At 48.8% G+C, this 16,508-nt stretch overlaps 2 protein-coding genes across 4 annotated transcripts in view; both read right to left on the reverse strand.

Moving 5' to 3' along the window:
• The window catches only part of LOC137587541 (disco-interacting protein 2 homolog C-like), a 29,526-nt gene extending 23,485 nt beyond the window's left edge, over positions 1-6,041 (reverse strand). For all 3 annotated transcript variants that reach the window (XM_068304028.1, XM_068304029.1, XM_068304027.1), the window contains exon 1: positions 5,585-6,041. In XM_068304028.1, the coding sequence (XP_068160129.1) occupies positions 5,585-5,663 (79 nt within the window). In that variant the 5' untranslated portion in view covers positions 5,664-6,041. The remainder of the gene's footprint in view (positions 1-5,584) is intronic.
• Positions 6,042-6,746: 705 nt separating this feature from the next.
• On the reverse strand, positions 6,747-14,072 carry LOC137587685 (uncharacterized). The gene is made up of 15 exons (XM_068304269.1): positions 11,114-14,072; positions 10,623-10,764; positions 10,410-10,529; positions 10,248-10,296; positions 10,011-10,147; positions 9,820-9,923; positions 9,633-9,743; positions 9,263-9,526; positions 9,014-9,090; positions 8,731-8,934; positions 8,575-8,644; positions 8,367-8,495; positions 8,174-8,244; positions 8,024-8,090; positions 6,747-7,847 (listed from the first exon to the last, which is right to left on the reverse strand). Exons 1-15 carry the CDS (start codon positions 13,970-13,972, stop codon positions 7,701-7,703), a joined length of 4,551 nt encoding a protein of 1,516 aa, XP_068160370.1. The 5' UTR covers positions 13,973-14,072; the 3' UTR covers positions 6,747-7,700.
• Between the last annotated feature and the right edge of the window lie 2,436 nt (positions 14,073-16,508).

The raw sequence follows: 16,508 nt of genomic DNA on the forward strand, positions 1-16,508 counted from the left end.
GCAGGGGGTCCACTGGCTCAACAACGAGTCCAAAGCAGAGCCAGAGGCAACACACACACACACACACACACACAAACACACCCACACACAGATGCGCGCACACACACACGGATATACACACAGTTGGCAGTAGCAGCCAAGTGTCACGTCCGCCACACCAGAGCAGAAAAGCTTTGTCAGCGGGTTAAAAAACCCACCAGTGGGAACGACTTTGGTCACATTGAACGATCACCTTCACATTCTGTTATCAATTAATCGTCAATTAATGCTTCAGATCTTGATTTTGTTCCGTGTGTTTTGTCTGCAGATGATCTCGATCAGTTAATCTATAAAATGACAGGAAGAAGCCATAATGTCCATCCAGTTCAAGAGTTAACGCAGGGTTAAATGTGTTATTTTTAAAGTTTAAAATCCAAATTTATGTAAATTTAAGTAAAACGTGAAATACATTGAAGGAAATTCTTACTTTTAGATTTGAAACCCCCCACCCCCCCCCAAAAAAAGAATCAGAAACAAACCAAAAACAGCATTTGTTCCTCCGTCCTACAACGCTGGTCCAACTGGTTAGCTGAATGCTAACTAGCCTAGCACGGCCCAAAAAAACTGGTTCATTTGCTGTGTCTGCCTCTGGGAGCCCCGGGGCCCAGTCCGCTAATGGGGCCGCTAACGATGGATGAGTGTCGACCAGCTACCTGTCAATCAGAGGAGGAACCGCGCCGACAAGCGTTAGCGGTTACTCCAGAGAGAAAACCGAGCCAATCACAACCACGTCCAGCTGGACCACATCAGGAACCACAACATTAAAAGTCCTTTTTTATCAATAAATAATCCAATTTCACAAAAATCATTGAGTAAACTGAGAATAAAGTTCCATGTTCCATCCTTGAAAGTCACTCTCAGATAATGTTTGGTGTTTTCACTCAATAAATGCCACCAATTGTTCGTCAATTATCACAATGAGATTCAATTTTCAGTGGAGTGGCTCCTCTATTCACCACTGGAGCACCGGGGGCCCCTCAGCGCCTCCACCTCGCCCTGAACCCTTCACTCCTAATTACAGACCGAAACGGTAAAATTCAAACCGACAGAAAAAGAGAAAAACACTTCCTGACTTTTTACAACTTTCTTGAAATAAAACTCTAGGTTTTTTCCGCTTTAACACGTCATTGATAGGCCGTCGTCGTCATCTAGCCTTTTTCTGTATTTTTTATTTCATCCCCTTGGATTTAATTTATATCTTTAACTGAATATATTTTGGTTCAGGATGACTAGTTAGATATTATTCATCAGGAGCTCCTATTGGCTCTAATTGTCACTTTTTCTTCTATATTTCGCAGATTGGAAGGCTAACAGCTGTTAGCCACAGTCTGAAATAGCATAATACACATTTCATATTGACGAAAATGAAATCTCAAGTTATCAAAAAAAATCTGCTTTTTCATATTTATAAATTTTCCAACAGGTGACCTCGACTTTTCAAATGAAAGCTTAAATGTTCTGTATTTTATGTTTTGCCATTCATGAATATTGCAAAATTAATTTTTCAGTTTCTCGTGTTGAGTGTCACATGACATCACACCCACAGTTTGCTCGTGTGGGTGATGGAGCTCAGCGGGAATCTGATGGATGCGGACGTCACTAATGAAAGACTGGCCAACACACCCCTCATTAATCCGCCGCTGCTTCCGTTTCTCGTGACCAGATTTACCCCGTGTGACCAACCACCCAGGTGCCCAACGATCGTCCATTGTCATTTAGAAGATAGATGAGACAGAAGATATGTCGTCTTTTTATTTATGGGTTTGGATCAGTTTTTAAACGAGCTAACAAATAAAACCTCTTTTAAGTGCTCTCCATTCAGAAATCTGTTCCTTTTTTTTGACGCTCGGATGTTCGACTCTGTAAATCTTTTTTTTTTTCTTCACATTTACCCCTCAAAGTGTAAATTACCTCATTTGACAAGCAGGGTGTTGAGAACTACTTGTGATGTCACGACATTATCACTAAACACGAAATGTGAAAACTTTCCTCTGACAACAGACTTTACATCTGCATTATAATTAAATCTGTAAGGACTTTCAGATGACTTTTATTCTGAAGGAGCCCTGCAGAGGAAATGCCGCAGGTCAGGGTTGGATTACAGATACTGAGAGCAACACGATCGCACATTAACGACACAACGTTCACCGTCTGATTCGTCCAATTGAAAACTATATCGACCCTGACGACTTCCTGCTAACCTTCACAAACCCCCCACTGTCTTCACCCCTTAACCCCAAGCATTGGTGAGTTTTTGTTCTTTGTCCATGTGAATAAAAGTGTGTTTTAGAAATATTTTGAGGAGAAGGACATAGGTAGCCGGGGTAGCTAGTTAGCTGCTAACTCCAATCCCAAACTTGTGGGAAAAACGACTGATTTGATGGATTGAAACCTCCAGATTTCAGATCGCCCCGTCTCAAATTCCTCCTGAACAACCAACGAGGCGGCAGCTCCACCTCCCTTCTGATTGGTCCATCCATCCTCATCAACATAGCACACATTAATTAATCAGAGACTATTCCTGAACACCCTTTGTACCAATTGTGGGGTGTTGCAGATCCATAAAACTAAGCCCACCCTGACCTGAAACGCACCAGACAGGCGACAGAAACCAGAAAGGGCAGGAATAAAGACGCCTCAGAGACGCGTTACCCCAAATCAACAAGGATCTGGAGGACCGTCAGCGAGTCCCAAGAAGGACAGTCGCTACGACGTGAAATATTCATCAGAAGAGAGACGGTTGCCGTCGGTTTCACACCTGGACGGCCCTCCGGTGATTAAATATGCATGTGTGGACAATCCCTCGCTCCAAATCTGTTTCTCTTTGTTTCTGCTGCTCGGGCAGTTTAGTCTCGATGGCGTCTGACAGATTCAAGGAGACGCCTCTTCACACGAGTCCTAGCTCAGCTTGTTTTTCGTGGAAAACACAAAGGAAGGGTGGAGACGAAAGCTTCACCCCGAGAAGGCCTCAACGGCTACTTCACGCTCCCTCTAAAAGTCTCCGAGGTCTCCCTGAGCCGCCGTCCATCTCAGACCCATCGAGTCCATCCCATCTGGGCCAAACAGCGGGAAAACAGCGCCTTAATGCCTGGAGGTCACACGGATACACCGGAGATGATGCGATTGAGGCGACGCGATGCGAGAGAAGAGGGAGAGAGGCTTATCTGTCAGAGCCGGGCTGATTGCTGAGTTTATCTAATAAACAGGTGGAGCGCCGCTTCTCCCTCACAAAGACCAGCACTAAAAAGTTTCCTCCCGCCGCAAACACCCATCACATCTGACAGGAAATTGTTGCCGGAGGTTTATTACCTTGGATTTCAATAAAAAGGAGGAGTTGGGAGCCCTCAAACACCAGGTTTGGGTGGAAATCTAGGTCTTTACATTTGAAGAACGTGTCAATCCTCAAGACTATCAACGAAACAACTCTGGATGATCGATTAGACGCATCCAATCGCCTCAGTCCAGCTTCTCTCCCTGACTCAACGAGCTCGAAACGCCTCCGTCTTCGTTTTACATCTTTTAAGTGTTATTTAATGCAAAGAACTAAAGACTGGCAGCTCTTCCCTGATGATTAATAACTGTCACCAGCATTCCTTCCACTACGGGGCGGAGCTGGAAATTATTTTCCCCGTTAATTAATCAAAATCAGTCAATCAAGACGAGTACGAAATGTCAATTACTGCTTAAACTAGAAATGATGGTTTTTAAACGGCTCTTTTTGTTTGATTAAGAATCGCACATGACAGACGGTCATAAAACAATCGCAGACACACAGACTTTTATTTTATTTTACTCTGCTTTTGCTTAAAAACGACTTCAATTTTCAAAATGATATTAATCGTATTGATCGATCTGCACGCCTCTCAGCTCCAACCTTTCTGGCTCTCGTCCTCCACAAGGACAAAATAAAGTGATTCAGGTCTTGAAGAACGGATCCTTTAATTTCTCCATGACATTTGTGAGGATTAACCAACAGTGTGTGTGTGTGTGTGTGTGTGTGTGTGTGTGTGTGTTGGATTCAAAGTGTGTGTGCTGGATTCTCTGAGGCCTCAAACACTGCTCTTACTCCAGCGACACACACCTCCTCTCTATCTCGTCCATCAACACAATCAGGAGTCCTGTCAAGCTTCATCACGCCGCCATCAACCTGTTTCAACCTGTGTCATCGCGGACACACACACACACACACACACACACACACACACACACACACACGACTGACTGTCACCCTGTCTGACGTTCGCACTTCCTGTCGCCGTTTTCCATCACGAACAACATCTGCCAGCAGCAGGTTCTGCTCTGATAAACTCTCTCAGCTGGATTAGGAGCTCCGACCGGCCTGCAGCTGCCACACTTCCACCTCAGAGTGTGTGTGTGTGTGTGTGTGTGTGTGTGTGTGTGTGTGTGTGTGTGCGTGTGTGTGTGTGATAGACGTGTGTGTGTGTGTGTTGCTGCAGCCAGGGAAAACAAAGCCTGTTCTGAACGACGATGCCGATCAGATGGAGACGGAGGAGCTTGATTTCTCTTTCAAAGGTGAGCAGGTGAGCGCCGTGTGACGGTCGCTCCACGCCCCCCCCCACCCCTTCACACCCTCCCCCCCCCAGGTGGAATCGCCGCCAGGTTTTCACTGCAGATTTTTTTTTTTAAGCAAGACCTGACAGAAATGATAAATGAGGAAAACATCTGATCCTCGCTGCAGAAATGGCCCGCGTTGATTGGTCGGAGGGAGGATCACACACACATGTGAGGCAACAGGGTGGCGAACACCACAACGTACCCCCCCACCCCAACCAGAGCCTGGATGAATAAAAGATGCCATTCTCATTATATAAGGGAGAGATCTCCCATCTTTGATGGGGGGCTGGAATAACAGATTTATGGGAATAAGGTTTCATGATGGGGTGGGGGGCAAAGCATCCTCATCCTCAGGCCAAAAAAGAGGCAGGAGGCTGAGATCAGGGGAATCAACTGCCCCCCCCCCTCCCCTGTCACGCAGTGTTGCGGTGAAAGCGGACACACACACACACACACACACACACACACACACACACACACACACACACACACACACACACACACACACACACACACACAGGTAGACTCGGATGTCAACATCTCAAGGTCAAACAACGGGTTGCTTTTCACACCCCGAACCGGGTCGGTGGTGGTGGTGGTGGGGGGGGGGCAATAGTGGGGGGGTCACGTAGCCGCGGAAACAAAGACCGAGAGGCCGAGTCCCGCAGTGTGTCCCCCCCCCCTCCCCTGCGCTCCCACTCACCCCCGTCCGGCTACAGGGAGCCGGACAGGCCGGTTCACAAACATCTGGATGGGGGGAGCGTTTGGGGAGGGAGGAAGAGGAAGAGGAGGAGGATGGGGGGGGGTGAGATTCCGTCAGTGGGGAAGGATCCCGGTGTGGATGTGGAGGATGATGATGGTGGTGATGAGATAACGGGATAACGAGAGGAGGAAGAGGAGGATGAGTGGGGGGGGTGGCGGGGGGGGGGCAATTGCGCTATTTTGGCCCCGGATGGTCTCCATCTCTTACCCTCTGACAGCTCCAGCTCCAGCTCCGCCAGCCGGGCTCGGATCTCCAACGGGATCGGCGACGCCTCCCGGTCCGCCATTCGGCTCGCCCCGTCGAAAACGCGTCCCCCGGTTCCGATGCGGCCCCCTCCGCCTCGCTGCTGCTGCCGCCGCCTCCCCGCTGCCCGACGCGAGGCTTCTGCTCCCGCGGCCCCCTCCTCAGCGGAGGCGCGTAAAAACACGGCGAGGCGTCGAGGGAGAACAAAGAGGATAAATGTGGGTCCCGGTGGTCTAACGGAGCTCCGCCATGACGCTCTCCCGGTTCGGCGAATGCTTTGGAGCCCCCCCCCCGGTGACTCGGTCCCGCTCCCTGCGCTGCCTTTGCGGTGCTTGTGGTGCCGTCGGTAATGATGATGATGATGATGATGATGATGATGACGCTCGCGCAGCCCCGACACTCAGCGCCGTTCGCTGCTCCTTGCCCGCTGGCGTCACGTGACGCTACGGAGGCGGTGCCGGTCATCACCGACAGGGGGCGCGCACGGGCAACCACACCTACAGGACGGGGAAGCGGGACGAGGACGCGCGTCCAAGTTGGTTTTAAACACCGTATTTACTTTTTATATATAATCACCGATTTGATTTAGAATAATCTAATAAAGTTTTTCGATGGGAATATAATTTAAAAATTAAAAATAGAACAAAGTGGCTTCAAATATTAGACCAGAATTGATGCGCGTCTGTTACTGCACCCAGGTTTGGTCTTTATTCCTCTATGACCAAAGGTCAAGTTAAGTTTAATTACGTCTATTGTGGCTGAACAAGCCTAATGTGGCGGTGACACGTAAATGAGCACCAATTTGTGCCTCTAATGCAGCATATTTCATTAGTATAATCCAGCCATTCATTAGGCCTATAGCCTCCCGGAATCAAATCATCCTCATTGTAAACAAGTGCATCGGGTTAGCCGAGTCCCGTTCGCCACCTGCTGGTCGGGAGATGGAACTACAGGGGAGATGTTGGGTAGAAGTGCTATAATATTAAAGATTTATCAATAATATACAGTAAGACTGAAAAAAATCAATGCAGAAAAAAAGCAAGTGAAAAATACTTTAAATTCAAAGGCACTTGTTTAATAGTCCAACAATATGTACATCTGTACAGACCAATTAAAACGCGCCACAACAATGTCTACTCTCTTTAACAACTGTTTTAACAATTAAAAGTCGCGTTTTAAACAAAAGAGCATCAAAAACTCAGTGCAATCCAAATTCTAATTCTCAAATACAGGTCAAGTCCAGAACATGAAATACAAGTGCCAAGAAGTTTTGACCTTAAGTGACATGTAGGTATGACAACTGAATTCTTTAATTCTTTACTACAGAAATGAGACTTAAGCTTTAAAGCACAAAAATCACTCTTGCCTAATAAATTAAAAATACAACATAAATTAAATTCTAAAATTTAAAAAAATCATGCAGCGATAAAGCCTTCAGTTCCGCCATTTTTAGGAGGTAATCACAACACACACTGGACCTTGATTCAGTACTGGCTTCTTGCAAATGTCAGGAAATGATTTAAAAAAAGAAGTGAAAAGTATGAATATTAACAAAAAAACATCACGTGTTCACAAAAAACACTGATGTGTGGAAAACTTGTGGCACAAAAATCGTGAACAGATAGAAATCCTCAAACACACGAAACAGGAAAAGAACATCCTGTTAGCAAAAAAAAAAACAAAACGAAATGAAACCGGGCTGATCCGAACCGCAACCCCAGATATAAAACAAAAGCAGAACAAACTTTGCATATTATTTTTCAACTGAAAAGTTGTTTAAAACATCCTGAGATGTTGGCGACGCTACAGCCAGCCTCGAACAGGCCAGTGGTCGCGTCCAGTGGTGGTTACGGAAGAAGCTAATCCAATTAATTTTAATTAACTGAAATCGAGACGTAAATGCATCTAAAAGCTTTGATGTTTCATACTCTCATCTTGCTACACGGACTTCTCCTCGCAGTAAAAACAGCTGGTATGCGTCTTTAAGACGCTACAGTTACACATTTTCATTTTGTGACACCAAAAAGATTTTTAAAAATTCCCACGTGTCTTTTTTTTTTTCTTCTTCTACGCAGCACAATTATTTTGACATCAAAGCTGCGTTGGGTGCTTGATCCGGATAGGGCGGGGCATCGTCTGCCTCTGGGGAGGCGTGGACAGTAGACGGCACCGGCTTACTTGGCGACGCTCCCTGGCAGACTTGGGCGTAGCTCAGCCTCTTGGATTCCTGAACGGTCAGAACACAAGGTGGCGTCATTCTCCAAACGACGGCTTTGACTTTACAATTTTTACTTAATTTGATTTATCCATTAACTACGTATAAAAGATATCACCAGTTGGTATTTTTTGCTCTGTTCTGAGCTGCAAAAGGAAGAATTGGGCATCATGAAGGAGGACTCTTACTGTGACATGTTCCTGTGTAAACTCTGCTGCTGGAGAGTCGCTGGTCACCTCGTGATCCTTCGCATCCCTGCAGCAACAGAAGCGAACCAAACGTCTGACTACAGCTGGTTATAATGTGACGGCAACACGAAGAAGAATCCTGATGCTTACCGCCGTGTGATTGGCTGAGGCTCTTGTGATGTCACTGGTACCGATTCACACAGTTTGATGCTGACTGGACTCTGAAGGACAGGAGAAAGTTCAGGGCTTGGAGCTGCTCGTCTGTGCCAAAGTTGAGCTTGTCCAGTCATGACACTGAGACAAACCGTGTGTGTGTGTGTGTGTGTCACTGACGCTCCATCACCTTGACGATCCTGTTAGCTGCAGGTTTGGTTGCTACGGTAGTGTTTGCAGGGAGAAGAGGAGGGAAGCTGATCAGACCGAGCTCCAGAGGAGGCGACCGCTGATGAGGAGGCGACTGACTCTGTGGATTCTGAGTGAACATCCGGAGTGTGTGAGAGCGCAGCGTGGACAAAGTGAGCTAAGGCTAACAATGCTAAGCAGCTACTTACACGCACACCTCTAGCGTACTTGTACCCGGGCCTTGGAGTCCCCCTCCTCCTCTGGCTGACGTTTCCTCTGCTTCAGGACACACAGAGCCATGATGTGCAGCACGTCTACTCATCCTAACCGGTGGCTGATGTTTCGTGTGTTGATGCTGTCGTTACCGTGTCCAGTCGGGAGTGGGAGACCTATCTTTCTTGCTGTTGACCCTCCAGCCTCCCCCGCTGTGATTGTGCATGTGGCTCCGCGACCGCCCTCGCCTCGGCTTCGCTTGATAAGAGCCGTGCTGCGGCGACTCCCGTTCCTGCTCTGATGAAGGTGGGAAATACTCGCCGTTGTCTCTGTGGTTCGTCCACTGAGGGTTCCTCCTGGAAGATGTGAATTAATCTCAGATTAGAGACGGAACATTTCTTTATTACAATAACCGTTCATGAAAAGAGTGCCTACTTATTCCAGTTGTGTGTTTTTAAGTTGGAGGCCTCTGAGACTCCTTCCACGAAGCCGTTCATCATCGCCGGATGCTGCTGACGAAAGCATGAAGAGCTCATTCACACAGAGTTAGGACGGGCCCCACAGCTCCTGTTCACACACTCAGTGAGCCGTAACCAGCAGGAGACGCGCCTCATGTTCGCAAGAGAAGAGCGTCCTCCTCCTGGTTGATGGGATGGTAAAAACCTCCTGCTGTCTGCCCCTCACCTCGAGGTACGACGTCACAGACGACGTCCACATGTGATTGGTGAAGCCGTACGCCCACTCGTCAGGGACGCGGTACATGCAGGCTTGCTGGTAGGAGCAGGGGGGGGCGTAGGAGCTGTAATGACTACTGCTCTGGTCTAGCTCATTGAGCCTGTAGCCATTCTTTGGTCTGTAGGAAGTGACGGCCATGGTTCTGGTCTTGATCCGCGCCATGATTGGCTTCCCCTTGAACTGCCGGACCTCCTCTCTGAGGTACCTGTAGGCCTGAAAGGGACGCCTGAACGGTTTGTGTTCAGTCACATCTCCAAACGACAGACTCTGTTCCCGTAATGGGATCCAAACCAACAGAAAAACTTGGAGGATGTTCTACCTGCTGCGCATCAGCCTCTGATTTGAACGTGACGAACCAGTTATCGTTGTTCACAAACTCACATCTCTGGAACTCTGGGATGTTGTCACCATCCAAGAGAGCCTCCACCTCCTGCAGGACAACAGAAATACCAATGATGGCCTCCATCCAGGACTAGAACCAGGAGAGGAGTGTGTGGGCCTCTTGCCTCCTTGGGTGTGCTGTTGGGGATCTCACGCAGGATCAGAACACAGCGACTCTGGGTGGGCCGAACCCTCTGTCCGCACGGAGACACCTGGAGCAGCGGCGAGGCTGTCAGCCAATGAGAGAAAACACACAATAAACCAATCACAACTTCACAGACAGAGCGATTGCACGTGCAGAATAAGAAACACCAACATTTCAAAATGTCAGTGATGAGGTCCAGGTTGGTGCTGATGCGCCTGATCTCATCCAGGCTGGCCATTGTCTTGATGGAGATGTACTGGTCGCAGTCCATTTGAGACATGAGGTACAGGTTAGTGGTCAGGCGCTCCCTGTGCAGAAGAACAGCGTATTTAGACCACGTGTTGCATCATTTCTAATTCCTGCTTGTGATCATCATCGTGTGACCTCATTAAATCAGTGTCTTCTTACCTGGACAGATACAACTCCAAAAGTGTCTTCAGCTGCTGTTTGAGCTCATCTGAAATCCAACAGCAGTGGTGATCACAACAGAGCAGAGAACGTGTCCTGAAGCGGTCCGGTAGATAAATGTTGCAGTGGTTTAAAGAAAGCGGGAGGCGTTCGGGTGGATACCTGTGACAGGCTGCTCAGGAGGCTCCACATCACCTCCAGGATCTCCGCCAGTCAGGGTCTGGTACTCTGCTGTTCCAGGTTGTGCCAGATCCATAGTGGACATGTAGTCTGACAGATACCCTAAAAACACAGAGCAGAAAACATTAAGACTCACCTGACAACCTGCTTTGTCTTGTTCAAAGAACAATCCCATGAGCCGTAACTCCAGCGTACCTTCCTGATTGGTCAGATCCATGGAACATTGGGAGCATTGCTGCTGAGGCTGCAGGCAGCTGGGGGGTCCGTTGCTCAGATTAACGTTGGGGTTGGGCCATACCTCAGCGTTGGGGTTGAGGCTCGGGGCAGCGATGGGCCCCTGAAACGAGACAAAAACACAGCAGCGGTCCATTAATAAAGGTTCGGTCAGGTGTATTTACTGGAATCGTCACGTGGCTGTTAATTCTGTCAGAATTATTTTCAGCCAACAATAACCTGCTTCTCAACAGAACGATGTAAAAACACGTCCACACGTGTTCGTTGCTCCGCTACAAAAGCAGACATGAATGCTAGTTAGCCTCGATGCTAACAGATCCTCTTCCTGTAGGCGTGGATCCTACATACACTCCACCCCGTTTTCGCCTGAACGCGTCTGCGGATCGGACACACGAGTGAACGCCGTCACTGCAGCCCACCCCCACCCCCCCCACTGACCAGCGAACACTTACAAACTGGGATCCTTCTGTGTGCCAGTCCCACACGCAGCCCCCCAGAGGCGTGACGGTGCTGTAGGGGTAGGCCCCCAGCAGCGCCATGGAGGGCTGCAGCTCTGACACCGAGTCTGGGATATGCTCCGCGTCGGCACCAGTCGTTCCCTCGTCTTGCCGGGGCGGGGCATCTGACACCCCCTGTGCCCAACCCGTGCTGCCCCCCCCCAGACCCAGTCTGATCCAGGGCTCGGGGAAGAGGCGGCAGACTGAGTCGCCGCCGTCCTCCCCCAGCAGCTCGGACACCATCTCCCTCATGCCCCCCTCCTCCATGTTCGCCGGCGTCTCCTGACAGAGGTTGTGGATTTCGTACGATGGGGTCGAGGCGTAGGCGTCGATCTGGGCGGGGTCCACCACGGTCAGGGCGGGGTCCTCCTGAGAGTTTATGAGTGATGGCTCATCATCAGAAAGCACAAGAGAGTCACGGGTGTCAGGGTGGACGTGTGGGCTGTGGGACGGCCTCTCAGTGGGCGACGTGCCCCCGTCAGGCGTTACGTGTTCTGTGTGAGCGACAGCTACCGATTCTCTAAGTGGATTTAAACACTCAGGCTCGCCTCTCTGCAGGAGGACAACCTCAGAGTCTGATGGAACGTCTGACGTGAGGGATTCTGGGGCCTCGGGGGACATTTGAGGAGACCGGCTGCACTCCTCATCGGTGTCTTGCATAGTGAGAGGCAGATCAATCCCTCCCCCCCGAGCGGCTGACGTCTCGTCTCCCTCCTCACGCTCACGCAGGAAGACTCTCTCTGCTGAATTCACCATCTGCTGCGTTTCTGTGCATCCGCAAGCAGAAGTGACGGCTTCGTTGTCTGAACTAAAACTACGCTCAGCTTCCTCCGGAGAAGTGCAGGGAGACGCAGCAGAGGAGGGCGGGGTGGAGGGGGCGAACTCGCTTTCAGCGGGAGGCGGCTGCTCGACGCCTGAATCTCCAGTAATTGTGTTTTTAACCATGAAGCCGTCTGAAGACTCTGAAGACAGCTCCTCGCTTCCATCCATCTCAACTTGAGAGGCACTTTCAACTGTTTCAGGCACAGCAGTAGAAACAACTTCCTCAGCATCTTCTGCTTCTGCTGGTCCAGCGGTGTGTGTGTGACCTTCCCTCAAGAGGACGTCCAGAAAACACTGGCCTGAGTCACTGCTAAAAGACGCCGCATCAGAGCTCTTGAGCTGCTGCTCACGTTCAGCGAACCCGGCGTCATGAAGAGGACGGCGGCTGTTCAAGTCAGACTGGTCATGTGATCTCACGTCTGCTGTGTCAGATGCGATCGCATTATGCTGGTGGGATGCGGCCTTTAGGTGTGAGAGAGCTGAAGGGCAGGAGAGGGCGGTCAGCTCGGCGGGTGGCGACGACGGCGTGGGCGAGGTGGTGTAAACCGAGGACACGTTGGTAAGAGTCGTGCCGGCCGCATCGCTGAGGCAGACATCGACTTCCTCGTTGTCGTTTCTGCAGGCGGGGATGGTGTCCCTCACCTCAGACAGAGGCAGAGCCATCTCCTCGATCAGCTGCTCAGGGGTGAAATCAATCTCTAAAAAAACAGGCCTCTGATTGGACGCGTCTTTGTCCGGAATATGGGCTGCAGTGGTTTGTGAACTTCCGATTATTGCATCCTGCTCCGGTTCATCCTCCTGGAGCTCGACCGCTGCGTCCTCTGTGGTTCTGTGGCCCCCCAGGTTCATTCTTCCTTCCACTGAACACACACCGTCCTCTGTAACCGTGGTCTCCTTTGACCCCTCGTCACACACACTTGTATCCGTGTGTGACGTCACCAGCGGGTCGTCTGTGGACCCGTGTGTGTTGTGTGTGGACGCTGGCTCCTCCTCCCCCATCTGACCGCTGCATAGGGGCAGCAGGTCACAGTTCAAGCCCACAGCATGCTGGGATACCGGCTCTTCTGAGAGCGTCTGTGACGGGACGGCAGTGTGAGACTGTTCTGGACTTTCCTCCTTATCCTGTGATTGGCTGGATCTTACGTCATGTGACCAGTCACAGACCGAGGACTCCTCCGGAGCAGCTGTTCCTGCTTCAGCTGTGCGCTCTGACGGTGTTTCTCCAGCTGTTTGGGGTCGGCTGTGGAAGAGGTCGTGCTCAAGGTCGTCCGTGTCGATGGAACATATGGTGTAAAAGCGGCGGGTCCTCGTTTCCAAATCTTGACGTGACGTTGCCGTGACAGCATGCGCCTCCTCGTGCTCGGATTCGGTGGAATCCTGCTGTTCCTCGTGACACGGGCTGAGCGGCGGTGGCTGGTCGACCGCCGGCTCGCTCTCGGCGACGTTTCCCAGACCGTCACCAGACGGCAACCTGACAGGCGCTGAACAAAGTTTGTGCTGCCTCGGCCCAGCCGGGGGCTGACTGCAGCGGACGGCTCTGACTACGGCGTTCTGTGTGACGGGACTCAGTGTAGGGACCTCCCTATAGGACGCCGGTGCGCAGCGGGGCCCCGCGGTGTGTGCGACACCTGCCTCTGCATTCGTGTTTGTATGTGTGTGTCTGTTTGTGCTGGGTGTGATCAGAATAGCCCCATTCTCCTCGTGATGGTGAGCAGATCTCAGGTCGTTCTTGCCGCCGGGCGTGGACGCCTCTGTCCCAACTTTGTTATCTGGTTTCTCGTGTCCGTCATCTTCCAGAGGTTTAGTCTGAGTCGTTCCTTCCGTCGCACGCGTCTCTTCTTCAGCCAAACGCACGTGCTGGGCTAAAGTCAGCGCGTGTTGCCGGACCTGTTCTGTCACTTCAGTCAGCCCATCGTGGCACGGGGGCTCAATCAGACAGCTCGTCTCGCCTGGCAGCACGGGGGTGAGCTCCTTACTAAAGCAGCACCCCATCTTCTCTGGCCTGGAGTGGGAATAAAACACAAGACTGCTATGGCCACACGCACTGAGAGCCCACACCAGACAACACCATGAGCAGCTCCTCACGACAGCTCAGCCACATGCAGCAAGAGAAAAGACCCCCGGCTCCCCCCGGCTTCGGCTCAGAGCCCCTTCACTCCTTTTTTCCCCCTCCCCTGCCCAGAATAGCAAATGTGGAGGAGCTCACATGTCCCTGCCACTCAACACACCACCCTGTGTGTGTGTGTGTGTGTGTGAGCCCTAGTTAGGCTACAGTTTGAGAGGGGTCAGCACATGGTCCAGCAGTGACCAATCAGAGAGCAGGACCGCTGCAGCGTCCCCTCCTCTCACTCTCCGTCCTCCCATTCACTCCCCTTTGCCTCCCACTGATTCGTTTTCACTTTGACTCGCGTCGCTGTGCTACTTTACCTCCTCCAACCTCCTTAATCTTCCTCACGAGGACAACAGCGCCCTGAGGTACTGTCTGGACTCAACAATTAGTTACCAACAGAAAAAAAACTTCCAATTTTAAAAGCCTAAATTTTTAATGACTTTTTTAAATGTCATTCTAGTCTCCATATATTTTAACTCTTTTTTGTGTGTGCAGATAACAGAAATCAAGAAACAAGATGTTTAAATCTTTAGTTTTCAACATGAAATCCAGGGTCAGGTAAGGATTTATATTCTGCACAGACTGCAAAGCGCCTCAGGGCAAATTTGAGATAAATAAATCTGACTTCAATAAAAGTTGCCTTCCAAACTGGGAGCTGAGAATAAAGTCGATGTATGAGGCGACTAACTGCTGAGTAGCTGTACTACTTAAGGTACAGTAAGAGTTTCTGTGTGCCAAGTACTAGGGACAATACCTGGGGGAAGCAATTTCCGGGACCAAGCTCTCCGAACATGAACTGCCCCTGTAGATTCGTTGGATGGCGGGGGTATCTGTACGTCGTCATGTGACAGGCAGTGGGGGACTCAGCCGGGTGACAGCAACCGATGATCACAGTGGAGACTAGTGGGGGGAGCAATAATAAGAAGACAGTGAGTCACACATTTCTGAATGATGCAGCTTGAAGTGCTGTCAAGTAAATCTTCTTTCTGCTAGCCAGAAATAAAACCCCTACCTCCAGATGCAATGAATGATTGTTTATTTCCATCAACTTTATTAATAAATGTAAAAATTTTACGGTTGAAATTTTTTTTTCCTTCTTAATTTTTTTTTTTTAATTTAAAAAACAGATGGTAATCACATTTTACGACAGCAGGAAATAATTTAAGCAGTAAATAAATAATTTAAGCAATTCTTTAAATTTTAACATTTAAAGCTAGCGCTACATGCTACCTGACTAATAGCAAACACGTCCGGCTTCTGGCTTCAATGTCCCGGATGTTCAGTTATAAAAACACATCTTTTTCGTTTGCTAAATCCACACATCCAACTATAGATTAGATAACGTTTATACTCAATTTATCACACATTATTTTGTAAGAATAACACCGTTTTGACTACAATTGGCTAAATTAAATGACAAAGTCATGATAAGTGGGGGTTCGAATCTGTAATTTCTCCAAACACAAACTGCTATTACGTTAAAGGTTCATTCTTTGCTTGAGTTTTAAGCTAGTTTCCTACCATTTTACGTAAAAAAAACTCACTTTTAAAACGACTGAAAACAAGATTTTATAGTCAAGTTCTGCTGTTTAAGTTTTTCCTAAACTATGTGGGCGTTCGTGAGGCTAAATATTTCTACAAACGTTAGCTGTTAGCCAAGCATATACCGATATATGAGCCAGACAGTTGACATCAACGGGCGCCCAATTAGCCTCCCGCCGGTAGCTAGTTAACCGAGCCCTGACAGCAACGTCAATACATAATCACTGCCACTGCTAGCGACATTTAGTTATAGTTACGCCAATAAATCTACATTATTCACTCAAAAGCGACTTCGGTCCGGCATCGTTTCGTTGATTGTGTGTGTGGGACTCACCTGTCACTCGTCCTCTGCTACGTGAGGTTCAGGCGCGACTGTTTGGCTTTATGTGGTGAGTTTGTGGTAAATAGTTAATATGTTCTTGTCTCCTTTCAAATAGATTGGAATAGATTATTTGTCCACGAATCAAACTCTTGATAACTACAGAAATTTAAAGTTTAGTAGGTATATATCATCAATTAAAATTCAGCATTACGCTCGCGTAATAATTTCCTTAAATTTGCGAATCCCCTGGTCGTTGAGTCCTCAAACGCAACAAAAGGGAGAACGCGTAACGGAGAGACGGGGTTTGTGATTGGCTGTTTAAATTTGACCAATCAGCAGCTCGTTGACAATAAACGACTTTCGGTACTGTATTTTTTTTCCATTATAAAAGTGTAAATACTGTTTCAAAGCCTCTGCAGCACTCCTATAAATAAAATAAATATTATTGAATTGAAAATTTCATATTTTTGATCTAAAAGTATAAACAGCAATGTATGATTGAAATCATCGAACACACATCATGTTATTCTAGTAATATCTGAATTGTTATATAA

Source organism: Antennarius striatus, chromosome 20, assembly GCF_040054535.1.
Source record: "Antennarius striatus isolate MH-2024 chromosome 20, ASM4005453v1, whole genome shotgun sequence".
Taxonomy (NCBI): Eukaryota; Metazoa; Chordata; class Actinopteri; order Lophiiformes; family Antennariidae; genus Antennarius; species Antennarius striatus.